This window comes from Anastrepha obliqua, chromosome 4 (assembly GCF_027943255.1).
Source record: "Anastrepha obliqua isolate idAnaObli1 chromosome 4, idAnaObli1_1.0, whole genome shotgun sequence".
Lineage (NCBI taxonomy): Eukaryota > Metazoa > Arthropoda > Insecta > Diptera > Tephritidae > Anastrepha > Anastrepha obliqua.
The window spans coordinates 79,488,958-79,512,697 of NC_072895.1; the positions used below are offsets into that span (position 1 = coordinate 79,488,958).

The 23,740-nt window shown below is 35.9% G+C and overlaps 2 protein-coding genes, 2 long non-coding RNA genes and 8 other non-coding genes across 13 annotated transcripts; 1 reads left to right on the forward strand and 11 right to left on the reverse strand.

The window, feature by feature from the left end:
* Positions 1-1,515: 1,515 nt before the first annotated feature.
* On the reverse strand, positions 1,516-2,286 carry LOC129245599 (uncharacterized). The gene is made up of 2 exons (XR_008582419.1): positions 1,949-2,286; positions 1,516-1,745 (listed from the first exon to the last, which is right to left on the reverse strand). It is a non-coding gene; the product is annotated as an uncharacterized LOC129245599 (long non-coding RNA).
* A 6-nt stretch (positions 2,287-2,292) lies between these two features.
* LOC129245598 (uncharacterized) lies at positions 2,293-3,931 on the reverse strand. The gene is made up of 3 exons (XR_008582418.1): positions 3,749-3,931; positions 2,801-2,878; positions 2,293-2,597 (listed from the first exon to the last, which is right to left on the reverse strand). It is a non-coding gene; the product is annotated as an uncharacterized LOC129245598 (long non-coding RNA).
* Positions 3,865-3,952, reverse strand: LOC129246626 (small nucleolar RNA Me28S-Gm1083). The gene has a single exon (XR_008582495.1). It is a non-coding gene; the product is annotated as a small nucleolar RNA Me28S-Gm1083 (small nucleolar RNA).
* Positions 3,953-5,831: 1,879 nt separating this feature from the next.
* On the reverse strand, positions 5,832-5,916 carry LOC129246625 (small nucleolar RNA Me28S-Gm1083). The gene has a single exon (XR_008582494.1). It is a non-coding gene; the product is annotated as a small nucleolar RNA Me28S-Gm1083 (small nucleolar RNA).
* Positions 5,917-6,099: 183 nt separating this feature from the next.
* On the reverse strand, positions 6,100-6,184 carry LOC129246627 (small nucleolar RNA Me28S-Gm1083). Its single transcript, XR_008582496.1, has one exon. It is a non-coding gene; the product is annotated as a small nucleolar RNA Me28S-Gm1083 (small nucleolar RNA).
* Positions 6,185-6,350: 166 nt separating this feature from the next.
* Positions 6,351-6,438, reverse strand: LOC129246624 (small nucleolar RNA Me28S-Gm1083). Its single transcript, XR_008582493.1, has one exon. It is a non-coding gene; the product is annotated as a small nucleolar RNA Me28S-Gm1083 (small nucleolar RNA).
* A 436-nt stretch (positions 6,439-6,874) lies between these two features.
* On the reverse strand, positions 6,875-12,158 carry LOC129245600 (H/ACA ribonucleoprotein complex subunit 4). Its single transcript, XM_054883867.1, has 6 exons — positions 12,025-12,158; positions 11,515-11,883; positions 11,199-11,450; positions 10,686-10,960; positions 7,535-7,954; positions 6,875-7,437 (listed from the first exon to the last, which is right to left on the reverse strand). The coding sequence occupies exons 1-6, from the start codon at positions 12,035-12,037 to the stop codon at positions 7,219-7,221; spliced, it is 1,548 nt and encodes a 515-aa protein (XP_054739842.1). The 5' UTR covers positions 12,038-12,158; the 3' UTR covers positions 6,875-7,218.
* On the reverse strand, positions 8,032-8,170 carry LOC129246619 (small nucleolar RNA snoR639/H1). The gene has a single exon (XR_008582489.1). It is a non-coding gene; the product is annotated as a small nucleolar RNA snoR639/H1 (small nucleolar RNA).
* On the reverse strand, positions 10,277-10,412 carry LOC129246620 (small nucleolar RNA snoR639/H1). The gene has a single exon (XR_008582490.1). It is a non-coding gene; the product is annotated as a small nucleolar RNA snoR639/H1 (small nucleolar RNA).
* A 4,503-nt stretch (positions 12,159-16,661) lies between the features above and the next one.
* LOC129246086 (borealin-like) lies at positions 16,662-18,572 on the forward strand. 2 transcript variants are annotated; one of them, XM_054884622.1, is made up of 4 exons: positions 16,662-17,109; positions 17,171-17,279; positions 17,502-17,919; positions 17,982-18,572. In XM_054884622.1, exons 1-4 carry the CDS (start codon positions 16,888-16,890, stop codon positions 18,172-18,174), a joined length of 942 nt encoding a protein of 313 aa, XP_054740597.1. In that variant the 5' UTR covers positions 16,662-16,887; the 3' UTR covers positions 18,175-18,572. The 2 variants fall into 2 exon arrangements, with proteins under 2 accessions (XP_054740597.1, XP_054740596.1); XM_054884621.1 differs by having other exon boundaries at positions 16,664-17,109; positions 17,490-17,919.
* Positions 18,573-20,311: 1,739 nt separating this feature from the next.
* On the reverse strand, positions 20,312-20,383 carry Trnaq-uug (transfer RNA glutamine (anticodon UUG)). The gene has a single exon. It is a non-coding gene; the product is annotated as a tRNA-Gln (tRNA).
* Positions 20,384-23,438: 3,055 nt separating this feature from the next.
* On the reverse strand, positions 23,439-23,510 carry Trnaq-uug (transfer RNA glutamine (anticodon UUG)). Its single transcript has one exon. It is a non-coding gene; the product is annotated as a tRNA-Gln (tRNA).
* Between the last annotated feature and the right edge of the window lie 230 nt (positions 23,511-23,740).

The following is a 23,740-nucleotide window of genomic DNA, read 5'->3' on the forward strand; positions in this document are numbered from 1 at the left end:
GATAGGACGTTGAGCTGCGAGGTGAAAAAGAAATAGTGTAAAATGAAACGGAATGGCGTCATTACGTGTCAAGGCGAATATAATTTGCTGCTTAGATGCTGTTGTTTTGAATTTGGTCATATAAACTGTGAATCATTTTATACTCATAAAACGTGTAAAACTATTTCAATGAAGCAAAAAATTAAGGCTCTTTTAAACATGACGCATGAACAAGCGCGTCTTCCATGAAAGGAAAATATAACATTAAAAGTAAAACCTTTAACAAGAATGTACAGCTGTATTTCAATGCATTCTTATGCCGCGTGTCAAAGAAATACTGTACAAATGGCAATTGAGCTATGCATTTTAGGAAAGTCGATAACTAAATACTGGGAAATTTTACCACGTGGAACGAGGCGGAATATGAATTATGAAAACGGAACGAAAAATGAAATGGCGTCTCGAGCGTCGCCATTTTAAATTAAGCGCCAAGCAGTGAGATAGGGTACGTGAATCCCAATGGAGCATTTTAATATTTTCTATTCGCCTTGTTCGGTGCAATGCCCGTGTATTTTTGTATTTTTCAGAATTCCGAAAACTTGCGTTCACAATAAACATCAGAGATCGCAGCGCATTATGGCTCAATAATAATACATACATATATATATACATATAACTGGTGCTTACACCCTTTTTGGGTGTTTCGTCGAGCTCCTTCTATTTGTGGTGTATGTCTTGATGTTCACAAATGGAGGGACCAACAGTTTAACCCTTTCAATACTAACGGGACACATACATACGTCCCAATGAGTGTTTTCGTTTTACTAAATGCCAAATATTTCTTTGCATCGCTATGTATTTTCTTCCCATCAGTTTTTTACGAGATATACCATCAATTATGCTCCGTATGACCCGTTATACTTTGTATTTTTCTCTACACATGTTTTGCAGTCGTAGTTAAATCGTAGCACGTGCTAGGTCAGTAAGTGGAAAAACGACAACTATAGATCTACTGAGTGTTCATTACGGGTGGGACAGTGTCTTCCCAGGACATTTTCTCAATTCCTAGAAATAATTTCTTTATTTATACAAGAGGACATACTATTTAGATCACTAGTAATAACTTTTCATGGTTAAATATTTTTTCCCCTTAAAAAAAATCCGTTTTGAAAGGGTTAAGCCGCCTTCGAACGGCAAATACATCAGTGTCGATAAATGGAATTGTTTAAATCACAACTAATATATAGACTTTGTGTCCTATCTGATTTAAACCCGCCATTACATTTGGCTAAAAACCGTAAGATCAAATTGCATCCAGTACGTGAAAGGACACCACACTTATTATTAATTCTTGGTTATGTAGAGTTTATGGGTACATAGTCGATACCTAATCAAATTAATAAATGTGAGTGTAAAGGTTAAATTAGGAAGGACTGCCTGACCGGGACGGTTAAAAACAGAGTTACCAGCCCATTCACCTAGAATCATTGCAATTTAGCGAGAAATATTTTGTTTTCAGCAATTTTAAAGCGCTAATTAAGATTTCTGATCCAATTTTTTTTTTTAATTTTTATTTTATTACATAATATTCAAATAAATAAATAATAATATTTGACGTTCACATAACTGAGGATTTCGCATCCAGCAGAGCGGTCATCTTATATTCATCAAAAGATGTGACGTCATGCGCAGTCTTAATTTCTTGGAGAACGGGCCCACAATGTATTATCAGGTACCGGATGCAGACAAGCATATATAGAGGTAATCTGTGGAAATTGAATAATTTTTCAATATCAATTTGTTTCATTTACAATCGAAAGGCAAGCATTTGTTAGTTAAATATCAGTAGGACCTATTTTTGAGGATTGGTTGTTGCGGTTTTTGTGAATCATGCCACAAAACTCAGCTTTCCTTGTTTCATCACAAAATTAAATTATTTTATCAGATAAAACTAAAAATTTGGGCTCACCTTTGTTCCTTTCAACACAATCATAGCGTTTTTTAAAATGGCGTCGTGCAGCAAACTATAGGATTGCACCGCGATGCACAGACCCGAGGTGGGGTTACCATCAGACCGTTAACCGGCTCTCAGCGGTTTTGTAGGAGCCAGCTGATTAGCTAATGTATATATGTATATAAATTTGGCGCGTACATTCGTTTGGGTGTTTGGCCGAACTCCTCCTCCTATTTGTGGTGTGCGTCTTGATGTTGTTCCACAAATGGAGGAACCTACAGTGTCAAGCCGATTCCGAACGCCACATATGTATTTCATAGCAGAAATACACTCGAAGGTTTGCCAGTACCTGCCGAGGGCTACTAGAAACAACTTTTTCTTTGTTTTGGTGTTTCATCGAGATTTTAAGTTACGTTCTCTCTGGATTCAGTCACGCATCAACCCATTCGGCTACGGCGGCTGCCGTAACTAACATATACTTAACGACAAAAAATTGAAGCACCCTCCGCTCATGTCATTTCGGTTTCTTCGGACGTGTGAAATGAGTAGGCTGAATCTCCGATGACGTGGCAGCCGAAGTTACTCTCACAATTTTACTTCGAATGGCCAAACCTTATTTTCGATTATCCTTAGAGTTAAGTATGGCCAGATATCGGGTGTGTATCTGTTGAAAATATAATAATTTTTCAATATGAATTTGTTTCATTTACAATCGAAAAGCAAGCATTTGTTAGTTAAATATCAGTAGGACCTATTTTTGAGGATTGGTTGTTGCGGTTTATGTGAATCATGCCACAAAACTCAGCTTTCCTTTTTTCATCACAAAATTAAATTATTTGACCAAATAAAACGAAACATTGCACTCACCTCTGCTCCTTTCAAAAGATCCATAGCGTTCTTTAAGATGACGTGCAGTGAACTATAGGGTTGAGCACTTTATTTGCGCTGTTAAAGAAAAAAGTTTTCATTAGATTTTATTGAATAAACTTCACAGATTTTAGTGTAGTTAGTCGTAATAGTCAGTAGGACCTATTTAGATAGTTGTGTTGCGGTTTATGTGAATCATGGCACATAGATCAGAATCCTTTTCTCATCATATAAATTGTTTTTAATCCATTACTATCGTAGATGTTAAGCATGAATTGTCCTGCATTTTCTAATTGTGCCATTTTTGGTAGAATTCAAGGCCTCTGGTATACATATACGCATACGTAACAAGTGTATGAAAAATAGAAAGTAGTCCAAATAAATTCCCCCTTCTATATATTGACAATTCATGTGATTGCCTAGTTGCCGAGTTCTTTACATGCTATATTTCATGGTAGTTTTGTTTGTAAATCTTTAATTTTGTAATGCTTTCCAAATTTGCTATGACTTTTTTTACGTTTATATCCCAAATCCAAAAGCTCGTAGTCTGATAAACAAGTGTGATAACCAACACCATACAGAAATAAAATACAACTGGGGACTTAATATTTTACACTAAATAGTTGAATTTTAACAATTTCTGCAACTTTCAATACGTTCCACAAAAGCTTCGACAACCCATATCTTAAAAACTATAAATTTGCCCAAAAGAAAAAATATCTTCTATATAAATTATAAGCGTGCTTAGTCAGACGAAAGTTACTATGGCAAGCTTAAGTTAAGCCACACCGTTCTATAAAATAAAACAATTTGTTGTTTCAACAGCATAAAACATTCCCCATAAATTTTGAATCCTTCAGTAACGTAGAATCAAATATCGCGCTAATGGAAAATTTTGTTTCGCGTAATGGTAGATATTGAGAATTTTTTTTTTTAAATTTTACTTACCCATTCATATAATCAAATAAATTCCCCAAAGCATATCTTCCATCTGGATGATGTCTAAAAGCAATTAATAATAATAATTACTAAGTTGAATTTGTTGGTTTCAATGCAATTGATCAAAATTAACTTCAGTAAGACCAATCAAATCGCATTCAACAGAATTTATTTTTCAGTTAGGGGCGAAAGTTAATTGTTCATCATTTAAAATTTACTTTAAACCGAAATTAGTTGAATTAGAACTTACATCTTTAAGCGAATGATCGAATGAAATGTTTCCTTTTTCATTAAACTACAGACCTAAAAAAGAAAGAATGAAGCAAAATTAATATTTGTTTGAAATATGCAATAAAAAAATAAGATGCATATAAATTATGATGGATGCAACATGAATATTTTTTCAGTTAGGGGCGAAAGCATTGTTCGTCATGAAACAAAAGAAAGAAAGAATTTAAATAACCTATTCTAATCGATACAAAATTTAAAAGAATAGCGCCAAAGCGATTTATCATTTAAACTGACACATAAAATTTTAATTAGAGATTTTAGCATAAAAAAATTGTTATAAAAATTTGGTACATACATTAAAAAAAAAAATAAAAAAAAAGGATTCTTAAGCATTACCACTAACACCATACGCGCTTTTAGATTGCAACCAAAAGTATATGCACAAACATTTTTACATATTTTTTGATAAGTTAATACAATTTGTAAAAATGAATTCATTGTAGCATACTTAAAAAAAAAATGCTGTAACTCCTCTTTTGAAAGCCATTTGTGCGGTTTTTTAAATACAGTCCAATCGTGATAGTCCGACACATACGGGACCGACTCGTTGTCGGATTATCAAATATTTCGGACTACCGAAGGTTCCATTTAATCAATGTTATATATTGTAGCTCGCCCGACTCCGTAGATCTCACTTAGGTAAAGAGGTGTTTCACCACGCTCGTATCGCTGAATTATGGCCCATTTATCATTGTTGTATGTTGTATCAGTGTCGTATGTTTACGTTTGTTTGACGTCGATGCCATCACTAAGTAAAACCAAATCAGAAAATAACGACACGAAAAGACAGAAAAAAATCACATCAACACCGTCAGAAATCGCGAGAGAACTGGCGTCGTTCAAATTTAATGACAAATATGTTGTGACCGGGAAACAAAACACAATCTCCCTCTGCTGCTCTGCTACGACTGATCAAAATAAAATAATGCCAATTGCATCCATAGACGTTATGAGGTTGTCGGATTACCGAACGTGTCGGATTAAGAAATGTCGGACTATCACGATTGTACTGTAATGTTTTGATATTTTATTGGTGACAAGACAAAAACACTGGCGGAATAGCCGAAATTGTTAAAAAAAAAGACACAATGGTGCAGGATATTATTACCAAATTCATGAAAAACGGTGAACTAGAAAGACCAGGTAGTAGCGGAAGGTCCAAAAACACACCCCTGGCAGAAAAAAAAATTACTCGTTGTATTAAAAAGGACTCCAAAATTTCAGTTGAAGCTATCGTCAAAGAGCGGAAAGAAGCTGCTAATACAGAAGTCCATACTGAAACTGTACGAAATATTTTACAATATTTACCAGTGATAATGATTGTATTTTTTAATGCCTAGACTCTGTACAAATTGTATTGTTCTATTAAGAGTTCTTCAATATAAAATATTTATACTTAGAAAGATTTCTACCAAAAGAAAAAAATACCCCTTCCATTACTTTTGGTTGAAAATTAAAGTTTAAATGATTTTAGAGATAATGTCAAAGGCAAAACCCTTTGGTGTATAAGTTTTTTTTTTAATTTTTTTTTCCTAATGCCAACCTCTGACCTATATATGTAAATTGGCCTGTATAACTTTAATCAAATCAGATCTATGGGTGGGCGTAATTGGTTAAAGAATAAATAAGTTAAACATAATACCTTAAATTCAAATATAATAGAGTGTACGACAATATATGGCATCCTTACTTACGTTTTAAAAATAACTTCGAGGTCGCAAAATAACAAAGTGAATATCTGAAAATTTAGAGAGCATTTTTATAGTATCATAAAGAAGGAAGAAAAAAATTAAGTATTGTAAGTTTAAGTTCAGTAAGACCAATCAATCGCATTCAACATGAATATTTTTTTCAGTTAGGGGCGAAAGTTAATTGTTCATCATTTAAAATTTACTTAAAACGAAAAATTTGTTAAATTAAAACTTACATTTTTATTTAAAAATTCAGGCAAATGATCGATTGAAATGTTTCCTTTTTCCTTAACTATAGACCTAAAAAAGAAAGAATGAAGCAAAGTTAACAACTGTTTCAAAAATACAATAAAAAAAATAAGATGCACAAAAACTATAAAGCATTTTTCAGTAAGACCAATCAATCGCATTCAACATGAATATTTTTTTCAGTTAGGGGCGAAAGTTAATTGTTCATCACGTGCGTATATGTGTATTATTTCATACTTTACTACTTTAAAAAAACTTACTTTTCTAGAATAGTGCAGACCGTGTAAACCAGCAAATTGGATGCTCTAAACTGCAAAAAGAAATATATATTTTGTTAGTAATATGAATAAATGTATATGAAACGTACATATGTATAATAATCATTCAACTCAGTAAGACCAATCAATCGCATTCAACATGAATATTTTTTTCAGTTAGGGGCGAAAGTTAATTATTCATCACATTAAAATATATATGGTAAAATATGGTAAATAGTTTAGTTATTTGGGAAACTTACCATTTTTAGTCAGCTCAGCAGCTTAACATTTTCCTGGTCTGGCCTACTTGAGATGCGAAGTTTATGTCTAAAACAAATAAGATTATCAAGCATGTTCTGCAAATCGTACGATTTGAAATCAGTGCAATTTACTCAACCCATTTCAGTGATTACTGAACAAAATAAACTTTGATTACAAATATTCGGAAATAATTTTCAAACGGCACTACTTCCAAATTGTACGATTTACGGAACATCCCTATATATTCATTTTAATAAAATTTTTATGCATTTGGCTATTTATGTGTAATAATGCAGATACGTACCTCAACGCCATTCTGTTTTGCCTAAATACGAAGTATTCGAAAATCCCTTCAAAAAAGGGATTGGTTAACAAAAACAAATCGATACATTCTATAGACTACATATATTTTAGCATCTGCACTTACTTAAATGTCCCATGACATTTTTACAGCTTCAAAACTTATAGTGAAGTCTACAATTAACAGACTTTTCTTTTTCCTTATAGCTACAATATTTGTAAACATTGTATTTGAACTGGGGTCGACGGTTGTTAAGTTATGCAACAATATGCAATAACCTATTAACACCTTTGAGTCGACTTCACATTTTACATAAAAAGAGTGAAAATAAAAAAGTAACCTAAGATTCTCGTCAATAAGAGTAGTAATCCAAGAAATGCATTGCAAACCCCGTCCGCAGAAAGGAATCGAGCAGTTTAAACACATTATTTACTCTTGGCTATCCTTCTCTTTGTCTTTATCTTTTTTCTTCTTCTTTTTCTTTGACTTTTCTGTTGATTCTGTTTCTTCAGCCGCAACAGGTAGCACACTTTCCTCGACACTCTCTTTGTCCGCTTTGTGCTTCTTCTTTTTCTTTTCCCTCTTCTCTGACGTAGCCTCAGCTGCTGCCATTGTGTTTTCATCTTGGCTGGACGCACTAAGCTTACGCTAAAAGTCAAACGTTACACAAAATTAGGCAAAACTTTATATTATTAATCTAATTATAGTTAGTGTTATCGAGTTTCTTAAATGCATTTAAACTTACCTTCTTGCCCTCCTCTGTGCTGGCACCGTTTATTGGTGTAGTTTGTTGTGCTACAGCTGCCTCTGGTTTCTTCGCATTATAATCCACGAATCCAGTTAGCCACTCCTTGGGTGTATTTTCATTTGGACGTCCATATTTGTCTAACTTTCCTGCTGCAATTAGTGCTTTTTTTGCCGATGCCTTCGGTCCTAAGCCCCATTTACGCGGATAAGTATCTCTCTCCATGATAACTCGTTTGATCTTAGCCACGACACCGTGGTCACAAGACGCCATTGTTGCTGTAGTCATCTGTGCGACAGCTAAACAAATCGCCTCACCCTTAGTCGTTACGATAACAATTTCTTGATCAATCTCAATGCCGTCTTCGTAACGTAATACACCGGGTAACATAATTTTAGCACCATAACAAACGGCATTTACCTGAAATACCAGATATTTCCAGATTATAAAATAACTGAATTTTTTTAAGGATCTTATAAGAAACTAAAGTGTTCAAATGTCCTCCGAATCAATCTTTGTTGCAATGCAGATATGTCATTGCCACATACACACGTCGGAAAAGTATTTCTGTTCCCAATCATAGTCACAGGGAAAACTGATAATAAATATTTTCCCTGCCGGCTTATATCATGGGGTCACATCGGTCATACCAAAGTGTATTGAAATATGTGTGCGTAGTAAAGGTGGCATCCTTATTATGTCAAAACTGCCATGTGTATTTTGCCGTTTGTTTTTTATTGATGTGCTTGCCTTAAGATTTTTCTTTAAATGCATACATATATAATTTAAAAAAATGTATTATACACTTGAGAAATAATTTTTATACTTGGACAGTTAAAATCTCGGTATTGTCTGAAGATATTAATTTAAGTTGTTGTTGTTGTAGCAGCATAAACATTTCCCATGTTGTTGTTGTTGTTAACAGCATAGGTAGCCCTGTCAGTGTCGGCATATCATCGTTCGTCTTCGTCCAGCTCATCTAGGGGTAGGCCCAGGAAACATGCTGCTTCGACAGGTTGGGTCCAGAGGGAGAGGGGGGTTAGATGAGTCGGTTTAAGGGGGCATGTTAAGAGGCGGTTAGTGTCGTGCGGGGTACCTTCACATGCCGGACATGTGTTTGGTATGTCGGGGTCGATTCTGGATATGTAGGAGTTTAACCTGCTACAATATCCAGAACGTAGTTGTGCCAGTGTTACACGAGCCTCACGGGGAAGCTGGAGCTCTTCGTCTGCAATAGGTGGTGGTTGGACTCCGATTACGGCATTCACAGGGCGGGAGTTCAAGAAGGTGGTAACGGTCTCCCGATGAATGTCGTTTATTGACTGTCTAAATACTGTCCGGTCCAGTAGGTTACGGTCAGTTTTGTCCTTGATTTCGTCAGCGTAGTCTAGGAGGTGTCTCCTGACGTGCCTGGGAGGCAGCTCGGGCTCAAGCAGGTGCCTGCAGGGATGAGACCTGCGGTAACATCCAAGCAGGAACTGCTTGCTGAGCAATTTGTTGTGCTCCACAACTGGGAGCATTTGTGCCTCGTTATGAAGGTGTTGGATGGGTGACATCAGGAGGCACCCGGTCGCTGTCCGAATGGCGGTATTTTGACAAGTCTGTAGCTTTGTCCACTGCGAATCACTAGTTCCAGGCGACCAGACAAGCGCAGCATAGTTAAGAACCGGCCGGCCAAATGCCTTAAATGTCGAGAGCAACAGTTCTTTGCCTTTGCCCCAAGTGCTGCCGGCCAGCGATTTGAGGACCTTGTTGCGATTTTGGACTTTTGTGGCAATTGCGGTTGTATGCGCAGAGAAGGAGAGCAAGCTGTCAAAGGTTACACCCAAAATTTTGGGGTTATTTACCGTCGGAATTGGTGTATCATCGACTGTTACCTTAAGGGACAGCTTGACCTCCTTTGTCCAGGTGGTAAAGAGGGTCGCCGTGGACTTGGTGGGGGAAAGTTGGAGATTCTTCGCAGTGAAAAAGCAAGAAAGGTCGGTGAGGTAGTTGTTCACTTTGGAACACAGGCCATCGATGTCATTGCCCGACGCCATTATCGTGCAGTCGTCAGCGTATGAGATAAGGGAAACTCCCGCTGGTGGTTGGGGGAGCTTCGAGAAGTAGATATTTTCATTACTTACTAGATGTAGACATTTCCCATACTTATATACGGTGAATGCTGCTGGAGTGACAGTCCCTGGCCGGATATAAATCCGGGTCGTTTCGGTAACGTTATTACGATATTAATATTACACTATTAATTTAAGTCTTTGTTGATGCTTATGTAATTTCCATTGACTAACATAAAATTTTTCTTAACATTTTCGGTTAAGCAAAAGCTGTGAGGGAATTTTTCCTGCTAAATTTGACTTATAGGCCCGTTACTATGGGTTCGCTTCGCTTATATGTTTTAAACTAGAAATTGTCACATACGCCACACCAGAATTCACAAAAGTTTTGAACTTTCTTTTCTGCCGATGGAAAAACTGTTTAAAGAACTATTTTGCATCGCGCATATTTGTATCGGTGGTGTTTTTTTATTATATCTAATTAAAAAATCCCAAAAAATTAATAACAAAAATAATCCAAAACGCACAATAAAAATGCCACATTCTTGAGCTCTCACTACAAAACACATTTGTTTGAATACACTTCTGGTTACACTATTAAATAAATTCAAGTCACTGCTAAAGTCTGCATTTACAAGTTTGAGTATCAAATATGTAGTACTAGTAAATTTATTAAGCAACCAAAGGTTGTATTCTGAAAAAATCTTTATTTTAAAGCATGAACGCGCTTTAAAATATACACACATCGGAATAAGGTTATTGTTCCCAATCATAGTCACAGAGAAAATTAAAAATTCTTTTTCTGCCGGCTTATGTCATGGGGTAGAAAATTGTATCAATAGCCTCTAAACATCGTTAAGAAATTATAAATCATACACTGAGTACTACTGTATATGTTGCAAATTATATTTAACTTAGCCTACCCTACTTCACAACGGACCCTTTTCGTGGTCTAAGTGGCATCGTTGTCTCTATGTGCGATGCGGCTGCCAAACCTAACCTAGCCTACCCTACCAACATTCAATATCAAATTAGAATAACATCATTAATCTGTCTACAATATTCGTCATACGTAGATTATATACTAAAATACTTACCGAACTGTCTTTCATTATGATGCGCTTGTGGTTAACAAGTAAGCCTTCTAGTGGTTTTATTACTCGTCTTAACATGGACTCATCTTTATGATTCTCATACAGGTACATGGCATCCAAGACATCGTGCATTGTGACCATACCATCACGCTCAGACTGTATTCCAGAACGCACTCGCCTCAGCTCTAACATTTGACCTCCTACGCCTAGAACTAGGCCCAAATGCACGCACATGGTTCGAATATAAGACCCAGCCTCACAGCTAACCCAAAAAACACCTTTAGAATATGAGCCAAAACAAGAAAAAAAAATTTGTCTTAACCACATAAAACTTAAAATGAAATGTGCTTCTGAACATTTATGCACAAAAGCATTTAATTTAGCATTTTCATGTAATAACAATTGCGAAAAATAACACCACTCATATTGAAATTAGTGGTAATATCCTTTTCATCAATGCTTTTAGATTGATAAAAAAAAAATTGAAGACAAATATTCTTTGTGACCCCAACTCACCCATATTACGAGCCTCGTCGTAGTCCAACAGTTTGCTATCATAAACTGTACGTACACGCAATTGTCGTTTGACTGCAGAAATCAATGGTGGCCGTTGGAAAAGGGCACCACGTAACTTTTCCAAACCTTGACGAACTTTTGCCACAGATTCTACTGGAGAATGTAACTTAAAGATGGCAACATATTCTTTACCAGCACTCTGTTGTGATTTAACTAGGCGGGTGGCACGATCAATGCATACAATGAGACATCCTGAAACACAGTGAAATATTTTTTTAATGAATAAACCTTTTTATTCACGATGCAAAAGACCTACCTGTAACTTTTGGATCCAATGTTCCAGAATGTCCAGTTTTCTCAACCTTTAAAATTTTTTTTATCCATGCGACTACTTCATGCGAACTGGGGTTAGATGGTTTATCCAAATTGATAAAACCAGATTTCATATATTCTTTAATATCTCTACTAAGCGGAGAAGACCCATGAGGTAATGGTGTGTAGTGATTGGTGCGCACATTCAACTTGTCGAAATTTTTCAACAATAATGGCCATTGCGAAGCATCTAATTTCGCCGATATCTCAGACGGCTTCACCGAAAAGTCACCTGTTTTTTGCAATACACCGATGTCGTCCACATCGATGGGTTCTTCCTTGATCCTTTTCTTTTTCTTTTCCTTCTTGATTTCTGAAATTAGTTTGATTATACCACGAGGCAATTTTAAAATTAATGTTATGCTGACAGAAACTTTAAACTTTTTTTCAAAAATTCAGAACCCCAATTCAAACAATAGTGATCCAATCTCAAATGCCTTTACACATTTCTTACCAATTTCTGCCATAATTTTTAAATCTATGAAACTATAATCCAAAAAACAGAAACCAGACACGTTTTAAAAAGCAACACGTTCAGCATACAAAAATGTAAAAGAAAGGTTATAGCCTAATGCCAAAAGACAGGGTTGCAGTTTCACACCACCTATTCAAACACGTGCTGGAAATAGAGCGGCCATTTTTAGATAGCCAAGTTACGAACCATCCATTCACAGCTGTGAAATTTCCTCCATCATTTTATTTTCGCCCACATTTGGCACCTATTCTCAAAGAAATCAAATTGAAAAGAATCAAAACAGGAAAATTTTAAATTAAAAAAAAAAATCTTGCATAGTCGGTGTAAAAATGGTGCCATTGTTGGTTGAGACGAAGAAAACTACCTCTTTTCTCTTATTTGGGTTTGGTATTTTCATTGTATTTTGGCAGATAGTTTAAATTCTTGCTGAATTTCAATTTGAACACAGTTTTCAAATTCGACGAATTGTCACTTTCTATGAAATTTTAAATAGCAAATGCAATTTAATCAGCTGGAAAAATGTTGCTATCATCGTTATTATTGTGAAATTTCACGCATATTTTACCACCAAGAATTTTAAATGGATTTTGACCGCTATTACACATAACATAGGAACAGAGTACCATGTTTAATGATGTAATATTGAAAACAATTTTCTGAACATTGGTAAGGGTTTTCACACCGAGTTTCTTAAAGTTTACTCGTTATTCATTAACTTCTGCCGCTTGATTTGTTTTTGTAAAATTTCTGATTCACCGAATAAAGTTTTAACAAGCTATAATGCTGCAAAGAATATTTCAACGGAATTCTTAGCTTTCCAGCTGATTGATCTTGTTACATATTTCAAGCGTTTATACACCTTTCAATATTAAAAAAACACCAAGCATAATTATTCTTTCTGCAAATAACACATTAGCTGATTTACAGGATTCGATACCAAAATAAAATATAAAAAAAAAAGAGAACAAAGGACGTTCACACTTAGAAAAGTTTACCGAGTTAACGACTAACGAATACAACCTTAACGAGCTCGTTACTTTGGTGTTTATACTGTTAGCAGTTCGGCAAATATGTGTATGTTTTGATGTGAACGACCTTTTTGATTTGTTTCTGTTCGTTTGGTAAAATTCTTTCTCACCATCTGATTTATGATAATTTCATTATACACAAGTACAATTTAGAATAAAAACAAAGAAGGAGAGAAAAAAGAAATTTGTGTATCTCAATTAATTGTTTAAAATTCACCTAATAGTGCATATTTTCTATTCAATCTTACAGAACTTTGACAACAGAAATTATTCCCTTACGTGTTTTCCGTTACTTTTTGATATTTTAGAATTAGCCTTCGCACCTGACCAAGAAATTCCAGTTGTTAAATAGCTGATCCAAGGCGAATTTATTACAGGTGACAGCAAACACATATAAGTAAAACCCTACATGTATTTGTTGTTGCGTTTGGTCCAAGCATCACGTCAAAATCAGTAATCAAATCTAAACATACGAATGTAAACATACCAATACATACAAACAAAGCATATCATTTTGACGTAAGCCATACCTACGGCGAAACATTCAGCTGGGTGAATGCTGTCACCTTAATAAATCCACCTTGAGCTGATCATTATTTTGTCAACTACCGAGGAATTTCCAAGATTTCCACTGCGACGCTTCCTTAGTTGGAGTTTACACGATGTGAGATGTGCAAAACTGCACTTTTTTGTATTGTGAATATATTAGTATATTCCTATTGTCTTTGCAAAACTGTGCCCTGTAAGCACCATGTTATATATATTCTATACTACAAAAGCAATCACCTGTGGCTTTAACTTACTCAATGTCTCGGCACTCAATTGTTCATTTTATAACAATTGTCAAATTGGATTGAATGCGTTGACAATATATAAAATGTGGGTTTTGCCATGTTATGTTATGGTCATTATGAAAATGTCGTCAAGTAACCAATAAGTTGTCTTCAGGCACTTGATTCTTTTAAAGCATTGTTTGATTTATACGACGAAGAAGAAAGAAGGGCGCCCAGATTATGGGTGAATCATTTTTACGAAGAAGAGATATGCACAGTCTAGAAAACTAAAATTATCAAATATGCTGACAATGTCAGTGATGAAAAACTACAAATGGCTCTCAAGCATACAAAATGGCAGCTCATTACCTCACAGATATTGACAATATATGACTTAAAATATTTTTAGCATGAATTGCCAACTGCATTATATTTGCTATTTCGATGGGTAGTTTCATTGAAATTGACCATTTAAAAATATCAAACATTTTGTCGAGAGATTTTAAGGATTGATTTTGAAAATTTTCGCCAAAAATTATGGTAAGTAATATTTTTTGCTTGGGCATCGAGAGTCATTCTTTCGACAGTGCGGGTAGCACTAACTAATCTTCAGCGCTTAGCATGCATGTGCATCACGGGAGCAATGCAGACTGACCAACAGCTGCGATGGAGGTGATGCTCGAGCTCACATCGCTCCATATAGCCATTCAGCAATCAGCCATGCGCACCCTCCTGAGTATTACCAGGGAAGGCTTCGGGAGAGGAAAAGTGATGTCATCTAAAAACATGGAAGTGCTAAAGTTGCAGCTCGCACTTACCCAGCTACCCAGAGATGATATCACTAAGGTGGTCAAATTCGAAAAGAAGTAAAGAATATAGCTGAACAATAAGTTGAACTGGAGAGACCTGCATTTAAAAAAAAACCTCCATCAGTGTACCCTGCACTGGTACACAGAGGCTCGAAGACCTTAGGAGGCATAGTCGCTGGAACTTACTGGCCTGGAAACAAGCGATCTGTGCCGATGGGTAGTTTTCCACGCATCTTCCAAGCGGAGATGTATGCCATCTGTGTATGTGCAGAGATAAACTTAGACAGGAATATTCGCAATGACCGAATCACCATTCTGAGAGACAGCCAGACGGCACTCATGGCCTTATCATCCTGTGAGATCAGATCCTCACTGGTACTTGAGTGTATCGAGGAACTTAATCTAGTAGGAATGCACAACTACATCCGGCTAATTTGGGTCCCAGGACAGGGGGTATTACTGGTAACAAAGTAGCGGACGCATTAACGATAGAGGCTGCGACCTCGCCTCTAATAGGACCAGAGCCCTTCTTTTCCATGGGGCAACACACCATCAAGGAGAGGCTCAAGCGTGAAGAGCTAGGGCTAAGGGAAGTTTGCTGGCACCAAACCATGGGGTTACGCCTGACGAAATCCTTACTGGATGGGTGCAGCCAAAAGAGGTTTAAACATAACGCTCCCCAAGGATAATATGAGAATTGTGACGGGCATCCTCACCGGCCACTGCAGATTGCGAAGTTATCTGCACATGATCGGGATTTGGTCTACGGACTCTTGGCGTTTCTGCGACCAAACCCAGGAGACTCCAGTGCACCTTCTCCTGGAATGCAGCGTTATAGCGCGGAGAAGGTTGAGACATCTTTGCCAAATGCAGCCATGCAACCCAGCTCTATCCTGAGCTCAATAAGGCAACTGGGCTACCGTTCACATATGGCAGATTACCTCCAAAATCGTCAAGGAGCTGTTTTGAAAGGTTTTTCTTCAGAGAAATTGCTTTGCTGTAATATTTTGCAGTTTTTGGTTTATTTTCATTCATTCCAGAAGTACACTCGGAGGTTTGCCATTGCCTGCCGAGGGGCGACCGCTATTAGAAAAAACTTTTCCTTAATTTTTTGATCTTTCACCGAGATTCGAACCGACGTTCTCTCTCTGAATTCCGAATGGTAGTCACGCACCAACCCATTCGGCCACGGCGGCTTATCCTAACATACATTTGTATTTATCTAGGAGTTTAAAACTTATTTTTCTTTTGATATATACAATAGGTTATGATTTTGTATGTCTTTGGCATAATTTTAAATCTTATTTACATTCTGCCAAAAAGGGCTTAAAAAGGCAATTGACTGCTAATAATAAACAGTTGAAGGAAATCCGTTAACGACGTTTACTGAGGCTTCAAAAAATTATGGCAGCAATACGCATTTGAAATTCGATATTTCACTTTATAGTAAGTAATCAGAGCGCACACGTTTATGAACACACGCTATTTTTCTGTTATATGAATGCATTGTTAATAATACCTAACAAACATTTTATTATAATTATGTCAACAAACCTGTTGTCTTTGCCGGCATCCATTTTATTTAGTTTTTACTTTGATATTTTTCTTTATACGCGTAAAAATAATGATCTATTACACAGAAAACACGGGGTTGAATGTCAAAAAACGTGGTTATTATCTAGGATTATTTTATAATCTCAGATTGGGAGAGAAATTTTGTATGGGAAATCTAGCTTTTTAATTACGGATTGGGTGTTAAGCACGAAAAAGTAGATCATCTACTTATATGATTATTATTTATAGGAGATATATACAATATAACCCTAACTTAATTAGCACACTGGCCACTAGGATCTATTTATATGTGAACGTATTAATAGAAGAAATGCGTTCAAATACGGTTACTATAGCTGCTTTGCACAATACTCAGTGTTGGCTACCCTGTCATCTATAATCGGCGTATTGCAACTCTGCATATTTTTGCTGAATTCAGCTGAAAAATTCTTTGACGTTAGTTTATTAAATTCAAAATGGCATTATTCCGATTTTGTAGAGAATAGTAAAGTTAGTGAAATTCGCTTAAGGAAAATATTAGTCTCATTCATATTCAATATAAATAGAGCTAAAATAACTTACTGCATTACACAATTTCTTGCGTAAACGGGAAGTTTCCAGTAAAAAATTAAACATCATAAGGTGGTTTGCCAATCTAAAAGGCGGGAGAAAGGAATAATGCCGCGCACTAAAGTTTCCAAATCCACTAAGCGGTTTCGCGAGACATCCCATTGTGAAGAGAAATTGCGGGAGTTCGAAGCTTCTTTCGATGGCTATATGCACACTTTGAAGGCAAAAGGCGAAACGCAAATCAAAGCCATTGCAGACAAACTAGATATGTTATTAATGCTCACAGATTCGAGTATTCTTCAATTGGTAATGGGTGATTTACTGACCTTCGTAAGTACCGAACGTAAATAATTCGTAACGCATTGATTTAATTTGAATTTTGGTATTCTAGAATTTGACAAAGCTCGAAGATTGCAAACAATTTGCTAATACTTTACCTACCAGTAACAACGGCACTCTTAAAAAAAAATCTACCAAACAATTAAACCCCAACGATGAAGGTAATTCTTAATTTTGGAAAGGATACAATTTTACAATGCATTTTTGCTTTGGTGACGGTTTCTGTTTATCTTAATGTTTTCTTTTTATATCTTTCGCTTTCACATTTTTGTACAATCTAAAAAATCTCGCACATTCGCATACCCACCACTCGTTCGCCATACATTTTTCATACACTAATAAACTACATACAAAACAAAAATTGGTAAAAGGTTACCTTACAGAGGATAGCGCAAATGGCGGCAGTAACATTGGCGCCTCGACGTCAACCTTAACTGCGTACAGTCGGCCATCTGTAAAACAGCAGCCACAGCGTGGTCGTACTCCCGGGCCGTTAAGTTCAGCTCGTGCTCGACGCCCGCGTCGTAGTCGCTCAGTTTGCGATGACATAATGCACGTGTCGTCAGTTAAATCCGCAAAAAGTTCATCGAGTGTAATGGATACACATATTTCCCGCAGCAAAATGCGTACTCCGACAGCTTCGCGTTCCAAAGCCTTCAGTGCTGATCGCACGTCGCAATTGTGTGGGCAACAATTTCCTTCGACAACGTCGGTGCAATCGCCGGCGGCAGCATTTTTGCGTTGGCCTAAACCTGGCGAAGTGGTGTTATCCAAATGTGGAAGTCCAGTCGTAGCGCAAGTGTAATTACCAGTAGTGAGGGAAATTAATATTTTCCATAATTAAAATTTATTCTTTATTGCAGCATGCCGGACAAATACGCAAATGTAAATATTCCTACACGGAATGGAGTATTTTCTTTACGCCCAAAGAAACTGGATGACTTGAAATCGGACATAATCGATGCAATCGATCAAGACACACTCAACCAAATACGAACATTGCACGATAACTTAAATATGATTATGAAACTGGCAGATAGCTCAGTGCAGAAATAGGGCAGTATAATCTATCTATTGGTCGCTTTTTATAATTCTTATTAATTTAATTTCTCTACAAAATATAATTTTACATTAAACTTACATTACATTATTAAATTTTATATCGTGCTTTTATTTTTCTAGTTAAACCGAAGTTAATTTGGAAATAATGTATGTTGTTTATTGTATGCAGATTATAGCACAACAAACTTTTGGCAATTCAAAAGAAAATAAACGCAAAAGGATTTATATCCTTGAGTATAAAATATTTATGAAAACCAGAATTCACTCAGAACAAGGCTTTTGTTAAACCACTAACTAATAAAACGATTAGAGCTATATAGTTTTTTAAAATTAGATACAATTGTAAAACTTAAAAAAGTAATAAATATGTATTTATGTGCACATGTTTTAAAGTTTTGTTTGATTATATTTTGTATAAACGTTTTAGTCATAAAAATAATTCGATGTACTAAAAATAAAAATAAAATGGTAAAATTTATATAAATAGCTTTCTAGAGAGGAGCAAAAGAGAAGTGACGAGGAACAATCGTGCGATGCGCAGATGATCTGTTTGGAATAAAATACTCGTATGACGCTTTGTCGTTTATTTCCCTGTATGTTGTTGAATCAAATCTATAGGGTGGCGGCCATAAAAGAGCGATTGGAAATGGAATTTAAATAAATCAACCATGGTGAAATACCATGAAATTGAATCTGGTTTCATTTTGAAGCCACATTTATGCCATTAAGTATGGTATAGTACCACATTGAAATGCACGCCTCTGTTTCGCTTAATATGTGCGGCGTTATTTCGGCAATAGTGTCTCGAATGTTGGCCTTGGGTTGTTGTAGCAGTTTACTAAGCCCTGCTAGTGCGGTGTAGTCACCCATCGCATTGTTTAACTCATCTAACGGTATGCCAAGGAAGCGTGCTGTATCTACGGGTTCAGTATCACCCAAGTAGAAATTGATTGCTAAGCATTTTGCTGCGCCACTTGTATGGCAAGCAGCGTCGTTTTGTTGGCTCAAAAAACTCTCAGGTACGCGAATTGACAAATAATTAATTCCTAATAATAAATATATTTATACGAAAATCAGAGTCTTAAAAAAGTGTGAAATGTAAAATATTTAAAGGGGTAACTGTATGAGCCAAAATAAGCATTATTAAACAGTGCTCCGTAAACGAATGGTTTTGGATATATGACAAGTTACTACATATTTTCTGAAACATTTATTTCCTATCATTTACTTATTTACAACAACGATCAAACGCACAAAGCAAAACTAAAAAACAAAGTTTCACGAGATCTTCAAAGTGCCTCTCGTTCATTTCCATTTAGTAAGAAATCTTTGTCTAAAATATATTCGAACTTTTTCTAAAACTCTCTCAGTTGCTAGATTTTGTTGTATTTTTTTATTAATTCGTAACTTCAGCTCTTCAAGGTGTCTACAGGATTACCATATTACTAAACTCCTCAAATAGCCCCAAAGAAGTAAATATAGTGGGATTAAGTCTGACGATGTTGCAGGCCCATCTACGTGGAAAAGTTTGGAGTAAAAACTCTCTAACACCAATCGAAAAACGAACTGGATCATTGTGATGCTAGAACCATATTTGTTGCTTTTGGTCCGAATAATGTCGTCGATTGTATTCTGCAGAAAGTTTGAGTAATCAGCGCCTGTTAATCGGTATAGCAAAACAACGGAACCCTGAAATCTATCTCCTACAATATCCATCCAAATCTCTAAAGAAAAATGTATTTGATGTCCAGATTCCATTAGTTCATAGGAATTTTCGTCTGTCCAAACATGCGTATTATGAAAATTAATAACTCCATTTCGTACGAACGCAGAGTCAATGGTAAAAATGCAAGAAGTCTGACAGGTCAAGCATCATTGTATAAAAACCAGCGGCAATAGTCCAAAGGTGCTTAATATTCAAGTGGAGTGCTTGGATAGATGAAAAGTGGTAAGTCTAAAAAATTATTTTTTTTTCTTTTCAAAAGTCCACATATTCGTAAAAATAAGAGAAAAGCTCCAACAAAAATGAAAATTTCTAATTTTTGTAAAAATAGAAAAGATTCGAAAAATACGCACAATATTTAAATTTTTTGCAAAATGTGAATTAGAAGTGAAATAATCATATCTCACAAGGTTCTACCGAGATTTGAACTCGGATCGCTGGATTCAAAGTCCAGAGTGCTAACCATTACACCATAGAACCATTTAATAACACTCATCTTAATGTTGTATTTAACAGATAACGTCAACAACATTTCCAATAACATTTCTTTATTTTTCTGTTAACCTTTACAGTTCTTTGTTATTTGTTATTTGCATTAACATTCTCTGGTATACGAGTATGTATACATTGTATACTTTATTGTCTTAATTAATGTATACTGCAATTTTGGGAAATGAACTAATATAATAAACTAGTGAAGTCAGAGATTTTCTATACAATAGCAAGCCTCATAAATAATAAATCAACTGAAGACAAATTCTCTACTGAAATGGAATAACCCAAAATAATTGGAAAATATTTACTTTATATTTACTTTATTTTAAAATTTGTGTGAAGTTATTGCTCCATGAAAAAGCTCCTCATAAAAATATCTGCCGTTCGGAGTCAACTGAAGACAAATTCTCTACTGAAATGGAATAACCCAAAATAATTGGAAAATATTTACTTTATTCTAAAATTTGTGTGAAGTTATTGCTCCATGAAAAAGCTCCTCATAAAAATATCTGCCGTTCGGAGTCAACTGAAGACAAATTCTCTACTGAAATGGAATAACCCAAAATAATTGGAAAATATTTACTTTATATTTACTTTATTTTAAAATTTGTGTGAAGTTATTGCTCCATGAAAAAGCTCCTCATAAAAATATCTGCCGTTCGGAGTCAACTGAAGACAAATTCTCTATTGAAATGGAATAACCCAAAATAATTGGAAAATATTTACTTTATATTTACTTTACTTTAAAATTTGTGTGAAGTTTTTGAATCAGTAGTCAAATGTGGTAGGGGTGTTAGGTGGAGTACATCTTTTTGGGGGTTGGAAGTGTGCGGGGTACCTTCACATGCCGGGTGAAGAGAATTCGCCTAAAATTTGTAGCAAACAAATAACTGTGTAAGTTTCTCTAGTGGTAGAGTTGCGACATGACCACATTTTCCCAAAAAACTGGCGAGCATTTGCTTTGAGATGCTTCTTCCACGAAAAACTTTTCCTGGATTAAGCTCGTCTTGGTCGATTGCTCTTTCGTTTCTAGCTCATATGCATTTAACCTAGATGCGTCCCCTGTTACGACATTTTAGACGTGCTTGCAATCACCACGGCTGAATTTCTTCAAAATTTCTTTACACCAATCGACACTAGTCCTTTTTGGAGCAATTGTCAATTTATTTCGTATAAAACGAGAAAAAATCTTTGTGACGACCAAATGTTCATGCAATATTGAATGTATTCCTCAATCTCACGATATGTCACATGACAATCTTACGTTAACAATCCATACGGCATCGATTGTTTCCGGCACAACAACCGTTTTGGACGGCCTTCATGAAATTCATTCTGCAAGGATCGCCGGCCACGTGTTGGAATTTGGTTTATCAGTATTTTACAGTGTCTAGGTGTAGTGTAGGAGATGTATTTTTCAACTCCAAAAAAAAAAAAACAACACGAATAAAGCTCGTACAGGTTATATGTAAGTTTATGTTAAAAAATATAATAACTGTTCGATCAAAATATCGCATTACACGAGGCGTTGCAAAGGCGTAATTATTATTATTATTTTATTGTTTTCATTATTTCATATATATATATTATATATATACATATGTATATAACTGGCGCGTACACCCTTTTTGGGTGGCGCGTACACCTATTTGTGGAGTGCGTCTTGATGTTGTTCCACAAATAGAGGGACCTACAGTTTCAAGCCGACTCCGAACGGCAGCTATTTTTATGAGGAGCTTTTTTATGGCAGAAAACACTAGGAGGTTTGCCATTGCCTGCCGAGGGGCGACCGCTATTAGAAAAATGTTTTTCTTAATTTTGGTTTCTCACCGAGATTCCAACCAACGTTCTATGTATGAATCCCGAATGGTAGTCACGCACCAACCCATTCGGCTACGGTGGCCGCTGTTTTCATTATGGGGAGCGAAATATAAAATGCAACCCTAGTAATAATTCTGTATACCTTAGAAATATAGATTAACCGTAAAAGGATAAAGAAACGATGTAACGGGTGATTTTTTAGCTATTATCTTTTTAAACAGTTGGTCTAACCAGCTGACGCACGTTTCGTGTTTTGTTTCACTGTCAAACATCTTCAGTTTGGTCTATAATTTAACCATGAATCGTCTTACAAACGAACAACGCTTGCAAATCATTGAATTTTATTTTAAAAATGCGTGTTCCGTTAAGAAAGTTTATCGCGCGAAAAATTATGTTCAGCAACGAAGCTCATTTTTGGATCAATGGGTACGTAAATAAGCAGAATTGTCGATTTTGGAGAGAAGATAAGCCAGAAGAATTGCAAAAGCTACCAATGTATCCAGAAAAGGTCACAGTTTGGTGCGGTTTATGGGCTGGAGGTATCATTGGACCGTACTTCTTCAAAGATGCTGCGAATCGTAACGTAACTGTGATTGTTGAGCGGTACCGTGAAATGATATCCAACTTTTTTTTTTGCCCAAAATGCAAAAACTTGACTTGCATGACACATGGTTTCAGTACATGCCACGCAGCACGCGTAACAATGGACTTGTTGAGAGGCGAGTTCGGTGAACCTTTTATTTCACGTTCGGGACCTGTCAATTGGCCACCCAGATCGTGAGATATAACGCCTTTAGATTATTTTTTGTGGGGTTATGTTGACGCTCATGTCTATTCAGACAAGCCTGCTTCGATTAACGCATTGGAAGACAACATTATAGCATTTATATGGGAGATACCGGCCGAAACATTGGAAAGAGTATGCCAAAATTGGACTAAGCGGATGGACCATTTGAAGCGCAATCGTGGTCAACATTTGCATGAAATAATCTTCAAACATTAAATTATGTGGTGTGTACTATCGATTTAAATACAAATTTCATGTATTTTTCTGAATTTTACGTGTGTGTTTTTGAAAAACTTTTCTATAATTCTTAAAAAATCACCCTTTATATATAGTAAAAAAATTGAATCATACAATAACCAGAGAAATAAATTCTCAATCAACTATGTATGTAAATGAAAGATAGCAAAAATTTGGAGGAGAGTAAATCACCCAAGGTTCTACCGAGATTTGAACTCGGATCGCTGGATTCAAAGTCCAGAGTGCTAACCATTACACCATAGAACCACAAAATTATTTTCTCAACTTTTACTTATTTCATCAATTTCATCTCTTTCACTCTCACTCAACTCAATGAACTCACACTCACTGAAGTCAACGTTAGCAGCAGCTAGCGGCAAGTTAACAGAACTGAGTGTAGACGAGGGAAACTATCTCTTTTTAGTTCTGTAGACAAAAGGCATTGACTAACTTACATACAATATCAACGAAATAAATCCCATATATGGTAATTTCGA

Bases quoted from the DNA above. Each gene is read 5' to 3' on its own strand.
- LOC129245600 (XM_054883867.1), bottom strand. The intron at 11,451-11,514 runs GTAGGTCTTTTG...ACTGTGTTTCAG, and splicing joins ATTGGATCCAAAAGTTACAG to GATGTCTCATTGTATGCATT. The intron at 10,961-11,198 runs GTGAGTTGGGGT...CATATTCTAAAG, and splicing joins CGACGAGGCTCGTAATATGG to GTGTTTTTTGGGTTAGCTGT.
- LOC129246086 (XM_054884621.1), top strand. From the start codon at position 16,888: ATGCCGCGCACTAAAGTTTCCAAATCCACTAAGCGGTTTCGCGAGACA. The intron at 17,110-17,170 runs GTAAGTACCGAA...TTGGTATTCTAG, and splicing joins TGGGTGATTTACTGACCTTC to AATTTGACAAAGCTCGAAGA. The intron at 17,920-17,981 runs GTAATTACCAGT...TCTTTATTGCAG, and splicing joins AGTCCAGTCGTAGCGCAAGT to CATGCCGGACAAATACGCAA.